Source organism: Hylobates moloch, unplaced genomic scaffold, assembly GCF_009828535.3.
Source record: "Hylobates moloch isolate HMO894 unplaced genomic scaffold, HMol_V3 SCAFFOLD_20, whole genome shotgun sequence".
NCBI classification, from domain to species: domain Eukaryota; kingdom Metazoa; phylum Chordata; class Mammalia; order Primates; family Hylobatidae; genus Hylobates; species Hylobates moloch.
The window spans coordinates 9,760,549-9,780,470 of NW_026652295.1; the positions used below are offsets into that span (position 1 = coordinate 9,760,549).

Here is a 19,922-nt window from a genome sequence, read left to right on the forward strand (position 1 = left end):
AATGCTATTGTGCCTGAGGTTAGGATCCCCCACACAATCTGAGATGCAGCCAAGAAAAACAGCCCTGATAGACAATGCTTCACTTCACCTGCTACAATGCTGTGTGCATTTCATTTCTGTCAAGAGTATGTACAGTTAGGGTTCATTCGCCTCATTATTTTGTTACATCTACGTTACAGTTAACCAGTCTCTCTAGGAAATTATAAATAACCGCTTTAAAAAACAATTGCTGCGTTGCGTTCTGAGAATACCCTTTCCATTTGAATTCTTTTTTAAACCCACCATTGTTATGAATTCTCTGGCTTCGGAAAATAGAATTTAGACTCCACCAACTCTCGTTCGTTTGTCGAGATTGATTTTACACTGCCTTCCATAAGGAGATTAGAAAGCAAAAGGCTGCAAAATGGACACTCTCTCATGCTTTGCTTCCTTGGTCCTTCGGAATGTCAGAGCACAGGAACAAATGTGAAATCCTACCAGTCTGTCTACCTGGACACTTGTTCTGTGACCTTTCCTCTAAACCTTCCAGTTAACCACCTCCTTTAGCTTGTTAAAAATCCTCTTCACTTCCAAAGCAAAGAATTTCCAAATCAGTTTACAAAAGCTCTGGATTCGCCATCTTTATGCACAGGAAGTCCTTCCTTCTCTCAGAGCTCAGCACACAGTCCTCTTATTGTAGAAGACAGATAGGAGAGGTCTGGAGAGGCAGGCTTCACAGCCCTCCCCCATCCTCCCCACCCCACCTCAGAGAACGTTTTGTATTTCTAAAAGGTTCTAAGAGGAGCTCTGTGGTGATAGGAAGGGGTGGGCTGGCATTTAGGGGCAAGCAGCAAGGATTCCAGGGATCAACATCATTTCTCACTCCCCTCTCTACCTCGAGAGCTACTGAAGAACAGCACAGTAGTAAATTCATTTCTAAATAAAATACGAAAATAAACGGGAGACAATTTGCCCTCTCTTTCCCTGCTACATGTATATTTCTGCCACTATTCCTTTTCTCCCGCCAGAAAACTAGAGCTGGTCTGAGCTCATTTGCCCGTCTTAGCCACTGAGTAGCCTGAGCAAGCAAGTGAAGGTTGAAGTCGGTATTTCCTTTGTGCTAATGAACTAACAATTTAAATCTCAGTTATCCTCTGAGACAAATTCCAAAGCAGTTATGAGGGGATGGGGGGCGCTGTTAGGCGGGGGCGGGGGGGGGGGCCTGCTGGTGGGAAGGTTCTTCTGTTCTTCTCTTCTCCATCTTCCTTGTCATCCTTAACATTTAGTCCTGGAGATTTTATATTTTGGTTTCCAAAACACAAATGAAAACCTAAAGGATCAACATAAATAAAATAAAACTTTATTTTTAATAATAAAATTAATGTTTCTAGTAAGGAAAAGACAGTATGTCATTCCTTTAGCAGTACAAACAATCTTTTATCCAAAAGAATACATTGGGTTTTATTGTGTCATTTGTCTGAATACAGACTCAGTGGAATATCTAAATGATACCCTGCTCTGAACTCCAAGTTGAAAGTAAGTTTTTATTATACTTGAGGGAAACAATGGGTTCAGCTGCTTATTGCAAGGAGCAATCGCCAAGGGAGAGTTAAACTCAATTACTGTAACCATACTGAATAAAAAATACTGCCAAGAACAAAAATACGCCTGGGTAAAGACAGCCACTGAATAAAAAAAAATCGACATAAAGCGTATCAAATATTTATTTATCTGGGCAACAAAGGACTATGATACATTGACAGGCATGGAAACTACTGCCAGCACAACTCAATACAATGCAACTAGAACTGCTTCCAATATGGCCAGTGAAAATACAGAATACCAGGTGGTCCCAAATGTTTGAAGTTCTTTGAACAAAAAGAGAGAGGAGAGAGAGAGAGGAAAATTCCCTAACCCTTGGTTTAAAGACAATATTCATTTATTGCTCAAATGATGCTTTTAAGGGAGGACAGTGGAATAAAATAAACTTTTTTTTTCCTCCCTACAATACATAGAAGGGTTATCAAACCACTCAAGTTTAAAAATCTTTCCAGGGTCCAATATCACTTTTTTCCTTTCAGTTCAATGAAAAGCTAAATGTAATAATACTAATTATAGATAAAATTTTATTTTACTTTTTTAAAATTTGTCCAGCTGTTTCATTGTCACCTTTAACATGCTACAACAGGGCTAAATTCATGAATCCCAGAGAAAAAAATCCCCCAAACATTGGATTTCTAAATCAGTACCATGAACCACATGAAGAACTAATAGGGAAGATTCAAAACCCACTAAACAAGAGGTAAACAAGATCAGATAAATAAAAAAAAAAAAAGGCTTAAAACAGACTCACCATATTTACAATTCCCATTAAATTACACATAAATAAATATATACAGAGACGTGAACACTGATTCCCTTATATAACTGCGAATCGTGTTGCCAGTGAAAGTTCAAGTTGGTCGCTTTACCTTAAAGAGGAAAAACTTCTACAACTGAAGACATGACATGGAACTTCGTGTATTTGTGTTCAAGTTTATTCACAATACTGATAAAAATGTTGTCATCATCCTTTTGGCTTTTTTTTTTTTTTTAAGTATGGCTACAATCTGAACTGAAGTATGTAAGGGAAGGTGGTGACTCAGTCCCATGAAGCGCATATAATTTTTTTTATTTTTACTTTTTTTTTAGAAAAAAGTTTTTAATTTTTGTTCTTGTTGCTGTTGTTGATTTGTTGCTTTGTTAAAAAAAAAAAGGGTTCACAAACTCGGCAGAACTTTTCTCTGCTGGCTTCACGGCCTGTTCTGTTCTCTTAGGCTCCACATGAGGGCACAGGGGTGTGGGAGCGAGTGGGGAGGTCGAGGCGGGCGCAGAGTCGGAGCGGCTGCCCCACTGACAGTCGAGAGAGCAGTCCTGGAGACTCGGGGGTACCCAAGGGCAGCGGCGGCGGCGGCAGCAGCAGCAGCAGTAGCAGCAGCAGGAAGGGTTGCTGATCCCGGAGCTGTCACCCGCCGGTGGGTGGGCGCGCGGGGGCTGGTGAGGCGTGGGAGGGGCAGGGCGGGAGAAGAGCCTCACTTTCTGTGCTTCTCCTCTTTGTCACTGCTTTTGGCGTTGTTGTCCGTGTGGCTGTTGGGGTTGTTGCTGAGGTACATTTTGTCCATGGCCTTGAGGGCCTCGGTGAGATAGTTCTGCAGGGCCGTGACCGCGGCACACACCGCGGGGCTGCCGAAGCCGTGGGAGATGAGGTTGAAGTGGGTCAAGCAGCTCTGGATGCCGGGCTCCAGGATGGGGTTGGGCCGTGAGTTCCCCAGGGGAGATCGGTCCTGAGCCAGCAGGTCGGTGAACTCTTTGCATATCTGTCTGCAGCACAAGTGGAGCAGAGAGAGAGACATAAGGCTCCACTTTGGGCAGCACCAGCAGCAAAGAGAAAACCTCCCTCCCTGCAGCTACCTCTGCCGAGATCCAGCCGGCACCTGACATGACCCAAGACCCCAGAGACAGACAGTGTGGCCACAAGTTGGGAGACCCAGCCACCTTTCAGTGACCACTAAACCATCTCTCTCTACTTAAATGCAAGCCCTTCCTACCTTCACAAATGACTCTCTCTCTCCTCTCAGATATGTTAAACTTCTATTCCCACCTTTCTCCCTCACACCAAACATCCTAGACATAGGAAACCATTTCACGCATTGGAAGAGAAAGAAAGGAGGCAGGCAGACCGGAAGTCAGAAACAGTAGCATCTTGCCAACATTATGCTGCAGCCATCGGCCTTCCTATTCAAAATGTCATGAAGACCCTCTTCCCTGCTCCTCTAGAGAGACCTCAGCAGCAGTTTGTAGAATGAAGTCCCCACTCGTTCACCTTCAAATCAAATTCAGGTGAATGTGGACAGAAAGACAAAACTTTACTTGGGATTATTTTGCCTTTAAAAAACAATAACAAAAAAACAAAATGGGCCCACACAAAAAAGCCCTGTTACTTGGAGATAATTCAAAGTTGTGTTTGGGAAGAAGAAAAAGACATTTCAATTTCCCATTCCTCCGCTTTCCCCACATAGCTCAAAATAAAAATACTGCAGGGAAATTGTGAAGATGGGTGTGCTTAGGAAGCCTGGGGAAAGGAAAAGTTGAAATTTCGCAGAGGTAGATGAGGCCTGAAGCTCTGTCTCTGAATCTGGGAAGCAAGGGCTAGCTGGGGCCTTCCAGGGGCAGCAGCAGCCTGGCCTGGGGGGCTGGGGAGGGGGAGGAATGAGGAGCCTGGGCTGGCTCCCTTCTCCAAGGCCAGCTGATGTCCCCAGGCCAGAAACAGGATCCCACCCAACGCCTTAGCTTCTGCCCTCTGCTTCCATGCCCTCCTGTGACATCAACTTTGATAATTAAGGGCTTCCAAACGAGCCTTTTAATTTCCAGAAAACATATCAAAACAGTCATTTTCTTTTCACACATCACCCGGAGAAGCCTATTCAGCCCAGGCATCGACGGGAATATAACTTGGGCTATTTTGAAATCTATTTGACTTCTCGCCTGTGGGCTAAAACTTCTGTGGGGTGTGGGTCTCTCTCTCTCTCTCTCTCTGTGTGTGTGTGTGTGTGTGTGTGTGTGTGTGTCACTTTCGAGAAGGGGTTGTGAAAGGAAGGTAAGAAATGGAATAACGGATTAGGGTTGAAACTAGGACAGCTTCTGGCTTGCACATTTTGCAGGCCACTGTTTAATCTTTGCCCTTGGAGAACATATTGATAGGATACAAAAACTGATATAGGTAAGCCTGTTACCCCTTTGAGGATTTGATTCCGGTCTTTCTGAAACAACATAGTCACAAATCCACCCTCAACTTCAATCAAATACCTCCTACAACCCACTCCCATACACACTCACTAAAAAAAAAAATGAGAAAATGGGACAGCTGAGAGGAAAAAGATGGGCGCGCCTAACAATCCCACCTGTATTTCTTCCTTATGTTGACTATATGTAAGATGGTGTTATAACTGCAACAAATCTGATTAACACAAAAGGAAACCAAGGGAGAGAGCAAAAACGATTTTTGTTTCTCCTGACAACCAGACACAGAGACCCCGTACAGGTAAATGCCTTACTTTGTAGCCAGGAGCATGTTTTTTCTTGTCACTTGCTCATTGGGATCGGAATGTTGTCGGTTGAGAAATTCAGCTACTGCTTTGGCAGGAAATTCGGTTTCGCACACGTACCCAAAGTCCCTGGCTAGGTGGACAGCTTCTCCTGGCAAGAGGGGAGAGGAGGGAGCCAGTGCGAGAGAATGAAGAGTGGGGATCCTAATTTCCTCCCCACTACCAACTCCCTAATTCCCTTCACCCCAGATGTTGCAGGAAACACAAACTACTTGTTTTCTCATTTCAGGCATTTTATTTCCTTCTCTGTAGGATCTGGTGGATGCATTTATCAGGAAAAATGACCACTTCTCCTAGAGGGCCAAGAAGACTTGAAAATGTAAATCTCATCCACCAACCTCCAGTCCCATCCCCCACCCTAAATGACACTTCTCCAAATTCTCTTTTAAAATGCTTCTTGTATTCCAACTTCACACCTATCAACACATTCATAAATGATAATTCATAATTACTCTTTGAGCTTTTCTGCAAGGGAACAACTGAAGGGTTACATTTTAACTTGATCACATAAATTATCTGTTCATCCAAACCGATTAACCAAGAGGATTTGAGGGTCACTCCACTGAGTCTGTCTGTGTTGTTGATTTTCGAATCTTTGGTTTTAATTTCCTGAACCAGTTGGTTTTTACTGCAGGGCTTCCTGCCATTAGCTCCAGCTCCGGAAGAACGCATGCGCCAATTAGAGCATCAAAGCCCTCTCCGCAGAGCTTGTTTCCATAAAATGGAGCGGATCACAAACAATAACAGTTCTCCAGAAACTGCCTCCCTGCTACAGAACTCAACCCCCAAACCCAGACGAACTCCACGCTATACCTTAAACCACCACTACCATTTTCTTGGCTTATAATTCTTTTGGAGTATGAATAGTGGGTTCTCTATGGACTCTTACGATTTTTAATGTAATGCTACTGTAGTTGAGTTTCTGGCACTGAACAATTGCTGATTTTCTAAACAGTTATATTACTACCAATCTCTGACATCATCAACAAACAGAATTCATAGGATTCCTCCTCAAATATATGGTTTTAAACATTTAAAAAAATAATTTACAAAGCTATAACTTAAATTCAATTGTAATATATCTCCTCAAATACAAGATGTGAATAAAATAAAATGACTTCTTTAAATATACATGCTAGTTTTAAAATCTGTCTGGTAATTAAAGTAACGTTTTTTTCCCTGTTAGTATGAGACATTTACAATAGGACAAAAGAAAAACACAGGAGAGCTATAGATTCATTCCAGTACACCAAAACCTAGGCCAATCTTGTATCAGAAAAACTTAACCTAGAGGCAGCAGGAATATGAGTGGCTTCTGGTGGCAGTTATCTAGAGCAGGGAGTGAGGATAAGGGTTGGCTTTTTGTTTTGAGGCATTTGGAAGGGTGTATGTGTGTTTAAAGCTACCAGGAGAAACTTTTTGCAATGCTTATATTTCTTTTATCTTTCCATATCTGCACCATCCAGAATCAAAAATTGCTCACTTTTCTTCTTCTCCAAGAGAAAAGCACAATTAAAGAGATAAGGAAGCATATGTTTGGAAAACAAAAACCTGAAAGGGCACATAACCCTGAGCTTTCAGGATGGTCTTAAATCAGGACGCAGGTCAAAGATTCCCAAATTAATTCAGGAAGTAATGGTCACGCATTTCTCAAACGCAGATGTCAGAATAACTCAAGTTATTTACTGCTGAGCCCTTTAAAGGAGACAGAAACTTGGAGAATGTGCAGTTCTTAAACCTGTGCATTGTTTAGCTCAGAATTAGGCTGGGGAGGTGTAACTTTATGGTAGACGAAAAGAAGGAGGAAGGATGGAGGTATAGGAGTATATGCAAATGTTTCTTTTTGCCATGAAAGAATTCCATTCACATCTGGCTATATTCTCTGCAAAGATGAAACTGCCCAACTGACATAAAATACAACCAAACATCTGGCCACTAAATATTATACATTTTCCAAGAAGTAAGTTCCTTCTAGTTAGCAAGTGGATTCGCTTACCCTCTACTAGTGATGTGAGCAGGGTAACGTTGGCAGCTTTACGTCTCCCTGCAGGCAGATTTAATCCTATTTTGTCCAGTTTTTCTCTTAAAGATCTTCCTCCATTTTTAGACTTCGCCCTGTTTCACAAATATATGCGAGAAAGGGATTTAGAAAACACTGGGTTGCTCTGCACCACATTAAAATCATTTTGAAAGCTTCCTAAAATGTGCTTTCAAAAACTCAGAAGCTTGGCCCCAAGACATTTAAAGGAGGGAAACCTAGGAATAGTACAGAAGTTCATAGGAGATAAACGCCTGTTAAACTGTAAAGCACCCCCTATGTTCAGTTATTATTGCAACTCTTGTGGCAGGTTGGAAGGTTTTGATTTCCCAACTCTCTAAAGAAGAACCACAAACAAACACAGCCCCATCTCTAGGGTTTGAGGTATTCTTGAGTTCAACTGATTACTGTATATTTTCCCTGCTGTTACAATCACACCAATCCCAATGGGGTCTTTAAAACTGTCTTTGCAAGATATGCTGTTAGGTTGTTCCGAGTAACCAAAGTTATCATCACTCTCATGTTTCTTGCTCTGGCTCTAGCCCCAAAGGGAAATTCATTTCACCAACTGTTTACGTGCCATGTCACCAGCCTAACTGGAAATGTCAAAGGCTGATATCAGCCCTTAAAAGTTTCACTGATTTCAGAGACAATGGAGGCAGTTCTAAACAGATGTCTAAATAGAATCCCATAATCAGAAAGTGGTTAAGATAAATTGTTTAAATAAAACAGCAAATTAATTAATTTCAGATTTTATTCCCTACTCAAGTGCTCTTTAATTGTGTGGATTAGATTATACTCCCCTAGGTAAACAGTCTCCAATATTGGGGATGGGGGAAGGGAAGGAAAAAGCAGAGGGCAAGGAAAAGATCTGTGTCAGTGAAAGATTACAAAGGGAAAGCAAAATGACTGCAGGAGGAAGCCTAGAATGGCTGATGTTAAAACCTTCCAAAAAATGATCTTTATAGGCTTTGTGTGGGATATAGCCACTAGAACGGAACTGTGGGTCTATCAACAGATAGCTAAATGAATAACAGTCAAAACAATGAAGTTCTCAGTATTATTAAAGAAGAGAAGAAACGTATTATCCGGGTAAGTTCAACACAAGCTCCACAACTCACAACGTGCAGTGGAATCCTAGGGGTAGGAAGCCCACAGCAGGGAGAAAACTGCCCTGAGGGAAGGTGCTTTACCTTGCTGACCCTTATAAAATCTTATCTACTAAATCAATCACTCAGACCTCGCAGGGGTGAGGTAAGAATCCCTGGCCATGTATGTAACACATGCATTCCTTGGTAGTGACTACACACAATGCACGTAAACATGCTCGCACGCAGCCTGGCACACATCAGGGCCCCAGTAAATTGGGAATCATCACCATATGCAAACGCCTATAATACGGGGGTCTGGAGGTGACAGCGACTGGGTGGCAACGGCGTGCGGACTCAAGAGGACACCATTCTCTTCCTAATTTAGTTAAAAGCCATTCTATTAAAACCCTATACAAGGCACGACCGGTTACCCTCGGAGACCCTACTCAGAGAGGTAAGGCAAAGCGAAGAACCTGAGAGGAACTTTTCCTGGGCTTGCAAGGTGTGCGCGAAGAGGGAAAAGGTGGCTGCACGGCGCCCCGCGGCTGCAGGGGCCGGGATTGAGCCCGCGGCGGGGCGAGCTGCGCCTGCGCAAGGAGGAGGGCGGAGCGGAGGACTCCGCGAGCGCGCGGCAGCGAACGAGGCGTGCACCAGAACGCGCTTGCGGGAAGGCAGCGGAGAGCGCAGGCGCGCGCCGCATCCCCGCCCCCGCCCCCCCCCACATCCAGCCCACTTGGCTCTAACGCTCTTCTCCCCGCCCCCTTTCCTTTCCCGCGTAGGGAAGGCCGCGGCGCGAGGCCGGTTTGCGTCGCCGCCACCACCCCAGCGCAAGCGCAGTGGTTCCCCCGGCCGCGGGGCGTGGCGGGCGGGGCCGTGCCGGGTCTCACCTCCGGAGCACTCCGCCCAGCAGCGACGCGTTGAGACACTCGGGTGGCGAGAGCCGCCGCTGCACTTCCGCCACCGTGACCTTGTACTTCGAGGTGGAGCTGAGCAGCGAGAGGCGACCCGGAACTGAACAGAAGACTTCGTTGGGGTTCACCACGCCGCCGAAGAGGTTGTCCTTGTTAATAGGGATGGCGGAGACGGCATTGCTGTTGGACTTGGACAGGGACACGGGGCCTGCGGAGACAGAGGGGAGGCCGCGTGTTGGGCGTCGTGGATCACCCCCAAATCCTGCCCGACCCCGGCCCTCATCCCGGCCAGGGCCGGATCCCAGGCTTTGGGCCACAGTCCCCCTTTTCCGCTGGCTCTGGAATTCTGTGGCTCTGCTACTTCCCTTCCTCGGCCTCGAGCCCCTCCGTGCCTCACCCAGCGGCCGGGAGGCGGCCCTGCCCTCCCCCAGCCAGCCTGGCCGGCGTTTCTGCCTTGACCCTTTCCCCTTCGCCGTCAAGGGTGCTCTCTAGACTATGGGTGGTGAAATTGGTGACCCCTGAGGCTCTGAGCATCCGAGCGGAGTGGGCCCCAGATGAGGTCCAGGACCACAGGTTCAGGGTGCAGGGGAGGGAGTTACATTTGCAAACCGAGAGCAAGTTACTTCTACTTTAGGGGTTTTGCTGGGTGGGGGGTTTAGTGTCGGGGAAAAACTGCTTCAAAGACCCATTATTAAAATCAGCCGACAATTTAGATGGCTAAAGCACCCTGTAAACGAGCGTTTTAATTGAGGCACCACGCTGGGAAGTGGTGGATTTTGTTGTCCACACCACACGTCCCGTCTTTTTGATAAATAGGCCCTTTCCTATGTTTAATTTTGAAAACGTCTCAGTTTTGGAGATCCATTCCAAGGCCAGTTTTGAACTGCGGAGTGGGGAGGGAAGAACGGGCCTACAGTGGAATACTAGCAATGTGCCCTTTTGTTAAGTAAATACTTAATAGTCCTTCTCTGCTAAAGCGCCTTTATTGGGAAAGTGGATATATATACTTCCTAGTTAAAACCATAAGCTATTGTTGGACTCACCATTGTTAGAAAAAAAATAAAAAACCTGCGGAAAGTGTACTAATGCATTACGTTTCTCAGCACCAGTGTAATTCAGATGCATTCACAACCATTTAAGTACAGTATGCTTTGTATTTTAAAATTCCATTTGGAGACATAATATGCATACAATCTCATCACTGCTCCTTATGCGTTCTTTAATGGGGATATGCTAGACGTATAGGGAGGTGGGGGGCTCTAGGTTTTGGATAGATCACTTGTGACATTAATAGCTCTGGGGAGGCTAATAGAGACAATAGGAGTTAAACGAACTCTTGAGAGATTACTAATAAAAGAGCCAATTATCATGTCGACTTGGAAAGAGCATCTCTTAAGATTTATCCCTTGCACATCTAATTTGACGTGACAAAGACTTCACAGATGCAAAAATGAAACTTTAAACTAGCTAACAATATACTGATTGGGGTTAGAAATGAGAACAGTTTTATATAGCATCGTCCTCTGGTGGTGCCTAGAATCCTGAAATGTAACATTGCCACCATAACCAAAAAAAAAGCTGCTACCAAGAGTGAATAGCATTTAATTCAGTAAACTTTATTTCTACTCACTAAACACAATACAAATTACAAATCCATTCAAATCACTTGACACTTTTCTAACAATTTCTGCTCTGAACAAGTATGCTAATAATCTTCCCATCTTCAAGATACTAATTTTAACCAAAAGCTAAAATTTTGTTAACCTAATTCACAAAGTTCTAAGACCCTTAAACAGCTAACAAGAAACTAAATTGAAGAACATGAATTTTTTTTCCACTACTAAAGAGTGCTTTTTATCATCTGTCCTTACATTAATGTTAAATTATTTGTACTATTTTAGCATTATACACTTCTTAACCCTCATCCAGGCAATGGATTAAACTATTAAACTGTTTCAAAATTGAAATGCCACTTCCAAGTCAGTTCAACTACTGTACATTTTGTGTGTTTGTCCAAACATCATGAAACTAAATTAAATGGTCAAATCATGAGTCAGAACAAAGCTAGCCTGTTGGCATTACCAACATACTGAAGGCTGATTATTTAAGCATTGCTGTTCTGTGCCTATCTATTTGCTAATTCTGAGCCTTTAGGAAATCCTATTTGGAAAAAATAAACACAGCTCTGCAAGTTCTTTTAAATAGCACTCTGCCTGTAAGGACATGCTTGGAATGCAGAAGGAAATGGCTTACCTTTCTTAATTACAGTTTGATCTGGGATGTTAATACCCGGGTCTTCTACATGCTGCAACAAAAGGATACACATGGATGTAAGTGTATAATCAAAACAAAAGGAAATGAATATTCCCTGCAAGATGGGAGGGGAAGGTGTAGAATCAAAATTCCCCCTCCCGTATAATGAGATTTATATATAAACATCTCATCTTGGCTTATTGGAATTTGGGGCTTTGCAACTCAAGAGGTTTCACTGCACACCCATGGCCAATTTCTCCTCCTCCAGCAAATAATCCATGTTTAAAAGGGGTGGAGATGGGGAATAAAACTTTCTTTGGAAATTAAATCAAGTGTTGGAGCACCTAATCATTCTCAGTCAGTTCAACATTTAGAAATGTACCTAGCTTTAGATTGGCGCCTCAGCGGCTTCTGACTTTAGCAATTCCAGTGTTCAGGCAGCGAAAGCCAGGGAAACACAATAGAAATGACAGGGGCGGGAGTAACAGCAGAGTGTTGGAAAAGAAAAGGTTTAGGTAGTATAATAAAGAGCAAACACACATACACACCTTTATGGGAAACTCCACATAAATTTTTAGAAAGACTACTGCCTGAGCCTGGATATGATAGGAATATGAAAATGACCAAACACAAAAAACCTTTGACCTTGCTTTCCTGTTGTCCAGCAGCAGGTTTGTCGTTCGTGTGGGGTGTTTTTCTTTTTCTTTCTTTCTTTTTTTTTTTTTTTTTTTTACAGATGGATGGGTATACGTGTGCACGCTAGAGTCAAAACGTGATTAGAAAGTAAAATGAAATCATGTTTTCTAATGCAGAAACTGACAGGCAATATAATGTCTGGCTGTGTTTACAAATTAGCACCAGGGCTGCTGAGATAGAAGATTTTGCAATCATTACCAAACACAGGCATTACCATTTAAAAAACTATTACTTCCTTCTCTAGTCTTTGTCCAACAATAATACTGATTCGAACATTTTCCATTCTGTCTTGGATTTATGCTCCTGTTAATTGTGCCTGATCGCAATGATTCCGGGTGGATGGTACTAAGTTGCTTTATTACAGGTTTTATTATACTCAATGCTCTCATTTGTAACTTGCCTAAAGTGCTTCTGGATTTAAGTATAATTAAATTGAGAAATGTTCAGAAATGACTACTGCTGCAGTTCTTGTGTTTTAACTATATGGGGAAATATGATCCCTTTATGCATGCACCCTAAACCCATAAAGTAAATGTAGTGTGGCATAATACTTTTATTTGTGTTATTTCTAGACCTTGTCCATACAGGGAAGACTGTTAAGTTTAAAACCCCACTGAGATATTAATGATTAAATAATTTTCACCATCGATTTGATTTTCTTAAGTATTTAGCAGTTATACTTATTAAAGGTTAACTGTTGCAGCAATGGGAAAAAATTGAAAACAACAGTTTTCTTGACCCAAATTCCTTTGAAGAATTTTTTTCTTAAAAGATGGGGGAGGGAGAGAGAAGAACAGCAACTGGGTTTCCTTGTTTTTGTTTAATCTTTTAGTTAATTTCTCCTACTGACCAATTTTGCCACAAAGAGTATACAGGTGTTAAGAATTCATCTTGAAATTTTTGCAAAGTAGAGCAATTCTCATTCACAGTAGTTCCAAAAGCTTGCAACATTATTTTGCAATTCAAACATTTTCAAAGAACAAGCAAGGAAAAGATTCAGACTGCTTTGGGAAAGGGAACTAAAATAATCATAACTCCCAGTTCATGTTTAAATTGCTCTTACATAAATTAGTGCTCCTCTCACTTCCAAAAAAAATGCACTGTGAAGTATCAGTTTCTAAAAACATGTAAGTATGAACACACACATACAGACATACATTGCTTACTAAACCTTATACTGGATCAAGTGCCCACTTTCCTGCCTTCCATGCAAGGGCTGCTAAACATAACCAACAAATTTCAGTGACTAACTGGGCCAAATGAGAGATGTAATAAATTTTCTATTTTCCTATGGAATTTAAATGATGTTTTAAATTCACCAAGCAAGCAGGTAAGTTCATCTGACCATTTTCCTTACAATCTAATGTAGTAATCATTAAACTGTCAACGGACATACTGCTGCAATATTTGATGCAGTAATTTGAAATAGCATTTTAGTAAAAATCACATCCAGATACATTTCCTCTCCAAAGAAAGACAGCTTTAACAGAAGCCTTTACAGCTTTAATAAAATTATTGGCTTGCTCTAATTCCATTTCAGGAAGGTTGTGAGGAAACCATAAATACATAGAATTGAAGCAGAGGTACTGGTTTAAGTTTAATTCCAGAAAGTATTTTCAAATTATCAATAGCCTGGTTTGCACTGTAAATAGTAAATGTGCTAATGCCATGCTTATTTAGAAATCATTTTAAACTGCATTTATTGATAACTAAATTAGAACTCAAATAATGTATTACCCAATAGTCTCAAAACATTTAATTTAATATGGGGGTGTAGCAGGTTCTGATAGGCGTTGGGAACCTAGCTAATGATTTATGAGGTCACCACTTAGCACCCCTAGGAAGAAGAAGGCTGCATTTTAATGCCCCTCTGCTTGGATTTGCTACTTAGTTTTTCTTTAATCAGGATAGGGTGTACACATAACTTTTAGGTTTCACTTGTGCTTATAAAATCCGGTTAAAATGATCTTAGTGTGTCTTTTACACTTCCTTTTACATTTTGAGGACATTTAATGAGCTCTTTTGGTTGCATTTAACATCATTCCCAGGACAGGGAGAAATCTCCACGCCAGACTCAGCGGTGGAAGTAGATCTTTTAGCAATTGAGACAGTTTACTGTCGTCGAGAGGAAGATATTGTTAATGGTGACATTGGTCTTATTTATCTGTGTTGGTGGAAATGGTAATGCAGGCATTGTTTGAGAGAGCTCCAGGAACCATTGTTCTGGGGTAGAACTCGCAACTACTTTGTGTGGTTCCTCAAAAAGTCCCCCCCTCCCCGCTCCCGAATAAAATGTCTTTATAAGGAAATATTGGGGAGAACCCAGGCCCACCGACTGTATGTTCCAGGTATCCTTTCTGGGGTAGGTGAGTAGGGGGCTGTGTTCCCTCCCGCGCGGGTTGCGCAGCCTCTTACCGGGACCTCCTCGATGGCGTGAGGTAAGGAGTGGATCGAGAGGTCTCCGAGTCCTGAGCTGAGCGCGTGTGGGCCGTGCAGGAGGTCCTCGTGCCGCCTGTAGTCCCTGCGAGGATCCAGGCCCGACAGCTGGTGAGGCAGCCCCCGGTGCGTGTGCAGGAGCCCAGACTCCTGGCTCTGCCTCTGGCCGGGCCAGCCTGGGTGCTGCGGCTGCGGCTGGGCGTGCAGGGGGTTCAGGCTGTAGGGGTCGTTGACGTGGGAGTAAGGATCTTGCGACTGGGGGTAGATAGGCTGGTAGGGTGGGGGGAAGTATGGGGGCTGGAAGTCGGCATTGGGGGTGTGGGACAGCGGCGGGGCGCTCGTGTAGGGAGATTGACCTACAGTGCCCAGCTGGGGCAACCGTGCCGTCCCGTTGCTGGTGCCGTCGTGACGGTCCTAGAAGAGACCGAGAGGAAAGGTAAAGAACAAGGAATCAGGCGTCGAGCTACAACTATCCACACAAAATCCACTTGACAAGCCTGCGTGGGAAATCGCCCGTTCCCGTTGGCTGGCCGCCGGGAAAAAATCAGCTCTAAGTTCCTTTCAGGAAATACCCTCAAGTGAAACAGACCCAACAACGCAGAGGAACTGTATGTGTAGGGGGAACAAGAGACTATTTAGGGGTTTCTTTCAAAGAGGGGAAAAGACAGAAAAGGGTCTCCTGGAACACAGCCCATTAAAACTGCAGCGTGAAACCTCTCTTAAGCAAAATTAAAATTCCTCCTAAATACTAAACAGCAGAAGCGGCCTTTTCTTTTCCCCCGATTTGAACCTGTCTGCCACTGCGTTATTGTTTATTCGTTTCCATTTATTTGGAGAGAAAAAAATCATAAACGTTCAAAGACTATTACCATTTAATGACTACTTAAATAGAAACATATTACGCAGAGGGGCTGTAACGAAAACACACGTTTAAATTACCAGCTTAAAGAAGGTTTTAACTGCAGGATCGGGGTCTGTCTTTTCCGCTTCCTCAGTTAGGAGCCTTTTTCTCGACAGAGTCGATTTATGGTTTGGATAGGGAAAGGGGGACGTCAAGTCAAGGTTTAAAATAGAAAGATTCAGCCTTATTGGGTTTAAAAGAGAGAGGTGCACCCCGGGGCGGAGGCTCCCCCGCCCCTTCCACCCCAGCCCCAAAGGGCAGAAGAAACGCCTGACTTTAGGTTTCTCTATTGCAATTCGCTTGTAAAACAAACGAACAGAGTTGATTCCAGGGACCGCGAACGCTCGGCGTTTCGGCCGCAGGCCCCTAGGGTAGGGGGCACACCAGGCTGCCCTTTTCCTGCAGACAGATTAAGCATCAATGTTGAGAACATCTCGGGAACAAGTGAAGACGCAAGGAAATCAAGATGAACGTGGGGAAAAACACGCCTTGGGAAGCCGCGGCGAGGTAGGTCTGCGTGCTCGGATAGGTCGAGCGGGGGCTGGGGTAGGGGGTAATGCACTCGACTTAGGGATGAAAAAGAGCGAGAGAAAGGCGGAAGGTGGGGTGGGGGATGCAAATGGAGGGGGTGTCCTGAAGGAAAGCTGGGCGTGAAACCCGAGGTTTCGGGCAGCTCCACGGCACCAGGTTTCCAGAATCGAATTCCTAAAGAAACAGCAACGGGGGTGGGGGTGGGACTCACCATGGCTGAAAAACTGTGAACTAACATCTGCGAAGAGTCTGGGGTAACGAGTCAGGGTGGAAAAAAACAAGCAAGCCTGTAGCGCCCGGCTGCCCCGCCGCCCGAACGCGCCCCACACAAAAGGCGCCGAGAGCCCCGCGCCACCCAGGACTCCAATCACGGCGCCGACGCTCCCCGGAGCGCGGGAGCCCGGCTCGGATCCATCCGAACTTGAACCACCGATTCGCGCGGCGCCTTCAGCTGGTCGAGCCCACGGTCTCTATCCTGCCGCGACTGGTTGTGATTCAAAGTTCTTTAAAAATGGAAAACCCCAAAAAAAGAAAAAGGAAAAAGTATGTGTGAGTGTGGGTGCGTGCGTGTTCCTTAATCCGTGTCTCCCCCTCTTTTCTTAGCGGCGGCTTCGTTTGAGCTTCTAATAACCGCGCTGGGCAGCGTTCCTGGAGCCTCCTAATAGCAGATATTCATGACTATTAATATTACACGAATACTTAATAAGGGAAGAATGCCTGGAAATCGAGCGTGAAGCGGAGAGGCAACTCGCGCCGGAGCCGGCTCTCAATGCAGTCCATTGACGGGAGTCTCAGTGTAGCAAATCGGAGTGGGGAGAGGGAGCGCGAGAGACAAAAAGCGAGCGAGAGAGGGAGCGGGCGAGCGCGCGGGGGGCCGCGGCGCGGCGTCTGGCGAATCACAGGGAAGGGGCAACATTTTAAAAGGTTGCAGGGCATGCAAAAGTGAAAGAGAAAGAGGCAGAGAGGGAGACCGAAGGAGAGAGCGCAGAGAGGGAGAATGTGTCTGCGTGCGTGTGTGAGAAAGAAAGTGTGGGCGAGGGAGAGGAGCCCGGGGTGGGGAGAGGGGAGGGAGGGAAGGAGGGAGAGCCCGAGAGGAGGAAGGGAGGGAAAGAGGGAGGGAGGAAGGGAGGGAGGGAGGGGGAGGGGGCCCAGCCGGAGCGCACGGAGGGGGAGGCCGCGGGGGAGGGGGAAGGGGAGAGGAAGCGAGCGAGGACAATCAGACCTAAAAGGCTGGGGCAGACCTCGGGATGCAGCGGGGGTCGTGCGTAGCGGGCAGGAGCTGCTGGGGACCGCGTCCGGGCGCTCCTCGGGCTCTCGGCGCGGCAGGCGCTTCCCGGCCCTGTCTGGCCGCGGGCTCCGCCGCTTCGCAGCCGAGTCTGGGACTCGGGACTCGGCTGCCCGCTGCTGCGCGGCTCCTCCATGACCCGGCGCCCTGCCCGGGACCGGCCCGCTCGCTGCACTGGCCCTCTCCTCGGCCTCCTTGAGCTTTCCTCGGACAGGGGCCGTGCGCTCCCCGGCCACCGTCGCTCTGCCCTCGGCTCTCTGGGGCCGGGGATTCCGGATCGGGAGCCGGGATGCGGGCCGGGGCGCGCACAGACGCTAGGCGGCCCAGCCCGGGCGCCGCTGGCACGGGCTCGCGGCTCCCGGCAAAAACCCGTCCGACTGGCTGGGCCACTCCCGCCTGACGCCCCCCCAGATGACACGACTAGCCCTCCCGGCGTGCTGCCTTTGCCAGTCTACCCGCCCGGTTGTCAGAACAAGCGGCACCTCGCCTCCTGCGTGTCCCTACAGAGCCCCGGCACAATCAGACTGCCCCAAGCCAGCTCCGAAACCCGAAATCCCCGCTCCGGCGCTTGCCCGCCACCGCCAAAGTTGTGGAAACAGCTTTGACTTTATTCTCCTCTCTCCTTTCTTATCTTTTTTGCCTCGCTTACACACGCATTCACACTTGCCCCCACAGGATCCCTCTAGGGGTGAAAGTTCATCCGCCACCTAGCCACCCACCCCATCCAGTCGGCACCCAGAGCCGCACGGAGGTTCGGACCCCGCCCGCCGAGGGCGCCCACACCTGGAGCTGGGTTTCGGCCTCTGCCAAAGTGAAATGCCTAAGCCTCCGGCCAAAGCCCAGACCAGCACAGTATGAATTGTCCTATGGGGCTGAGGGGCTCAGCTTCATTCCTACCTGCCCGCAAAGCTCGCCCCCAGCCTCGAAAACAAAGCGACTGGTCTGACGTGGGGTCCCTGCGCCCCTCCCCCAGCGCGACAGGACCCCCCAGGGAAGAGCCAGTACCCGTGGGATGTCACCCCGTCCCCATCTACTGAGGTGGGGGGCCTGAAAGGAGATTTAAAATAGTCTTCAGAAAGAAAAGGGAGGAGGGAGCGGGTGACACATCGTTCACATAAACCCAATTTCTGGTTTCGAGTGAAGTCAAGATCTCCGCCCCTGCGCCTGCACACACACCTCCTGCCTAACATTCTCAGCTGCAAATGCCAAAAAATAAGAAAAAAAAAAAAAAAAAAAAAAAAAACAGCAAAAGTTGGGACTGACACCTATTTATTTAGGTGATCTCCAGACCTACACACCCCAACCCCTCTCTCGGACTCATTGCTCATTTCAGTGATGGTTGTAACCGTTCCCAGCGCCTCCTGCGGGTGGACAGGTCGCGCTAGGGTCTCCCTTGCTGCCTCAAGAAGGCGAGCTCAGGGGACTCTGGGTTTTAAAATGGGTTCCAAAGCGGCGCGCTCTGTCGGCCCAGCGGGCTCGCGGCACCAGAGGTGGTCCGCAGCCGCGCAAGGATTCCCACGATCGTTCTGGGCTGGTGCAGAAGCTGGTGCTCCCGCACCCAGCGGCCAGCAGGCTCGGCGCAGCACATCTCCCTACCCCACCCCCACACACCCCCGTGGGGTGCGTCGATCCTGTAGCTCAGAGGGAGAAGCTACTTAGAACTTCGTGACGCACAGAGGATCTGGAGCGAGCCCCGCAGCTGCGATCAGTGGTCTTAAGTTGAACCCGCTTACAGGAAGATGCAACCCAGCTCACAGCGAAGTGTGGGGGGCCCGTCTCTAAAGCCGAGAAGGGAACCGCTTTAGAAAGGGGGGTGGGGGAAAGAAAGGGAAGAAAGAAAGAAAGAATGAATGAATAGAAAGAAGGAATATTAAAGATCGGAGAGGAAGTTGAAGAGAGAAGAGTTTTCTCTTTGCTTTCTGTTCCTGGTGACTTGGGCCCTCAGAATCTCGATGAAGATAACACGAGGAGTGCACAGGCAAGTGCCCAGTTGCCAGAAATTGCTTCAAAAGCCCATGTTCTTCTCTTCGCCCCATTCTTAGGCACAGCGGAAATTGGTCAGAAAGGGGAGGAAAGTGGGACACGGGCTTCAAAGTAGGGAAACCAAAGAAGGGAGCATCCACGTCCTCCCTCTCCAGCTTCTCCCCCGCGTTCTTCGGGCGAATCCGAGGGACGGGCTCTGCGCTGGGGAAAGTTTGTGCCACCCGCGTTTCGCAGCTGGTTGCAAGGAGAGGAGGAAGGAGAGGGAGGGTCAAGCTCGGAGCCTGTGGCCGCACGGATGATCGAGCCGGCGTCGCACTTACCTCGCAGTCCTCGTACTTGATATTATCCGTCAATTTCCAAAGCATTTTCATGGATCGGCGTGAACGGATATGCCCCTCTCGGTCTCGCACCCAAGTGGAGCTACTCTGGGTAAGCGCAAAGTGCTGGCTGCCGGCGGTGAGCGCAGGAGGAGGAGGAGGAGGGAGAGGAGGTGGAGGAGGAGGAGAAGGAGAAGGAGGAGGGCGAGGAGGAGGGCAAGGAGGAGGAGGAGGGCGAGGAGGAAGAGGAGGGCGAGGAGGAGGAGGGCGAGGAGACGGGCGAGGAGGAGGAGAGAAGGGAAAGAGCTCCCGTGTGCGCTCGGAGATCTCCCTCTAATGGTAGAAACTTTTCCCTTT

The 19,922-nt window shown here is 46.8% G+C and overlaps 1 protein-coding gene across 2 annotated transcripts; it reads right to left on the reverse strand.

Moving 5' to 3' along the window:
- Nucleotides 1-1,317: 1,317 nt before the first annotated feature.
- Nucleotides 1,318-19,700, reverse strand: TFAP2A (transcription factor AP-2 alpha). 2 transcript variants are annotated; one of them, XM_032140875.2, is made up of 7 exons: nt 19,569-19,700; nt 14,528-14,962; nt 11,417-11,468; nt 9,140-9,371; nt 7,120-7,238; nt 5,073-5,214; nt 1,318-3,339 (listed from the first exon to the last, which is right to left on the reverse strand). In XM_032140875.2, exons 1-7 carry the CDS (start codon nt 19,617-19,619, stop codon nt 3,051-3,053), a joined length of 1,320 nt encoding a protein of 439 aa, XP_031996766.1. In that variant the 5' UTR covers nt 19,620-19,700; the 3' UTR covers nt 1,318-3,050. The 2 variants fall into 2 exon arrangements, with proteins under 2 accessions (XP_031996766.1, XP_031996768.1); XM_032140877.1 differs by lacking the exon at nt 19,569-19,700 and adding an exon at nt 16,192-17,011.
- Nucleotides 19,701-19,922: the final 222 nt, after the last annotated feature.

Bases quoted from the DNA above. Each gene is read 5' to 3' on its own strand.
- TFAP2A (XM_032140875.2), bottom strand. From the start codon at position 19,619: ATGAAAATGCTTTGGAAATTGACGGATAATATCAAGTACGAGGACTGC. The intron at 14,963-19,568 runs GTAAGTGCGACG...GGTCTCTTCTAG, and splicing joins TCAAGTACGAGGACTGCGAG to GACCGTCACGACGGCACCAG. The intron at 11,469-14,527 runs GTAAGAGGCTGC...CTTTTGTTGCAG, and splicing joins ACGCCATCGAGGAGGTCCCG to CATGTAGAAGACCCGGGTAT.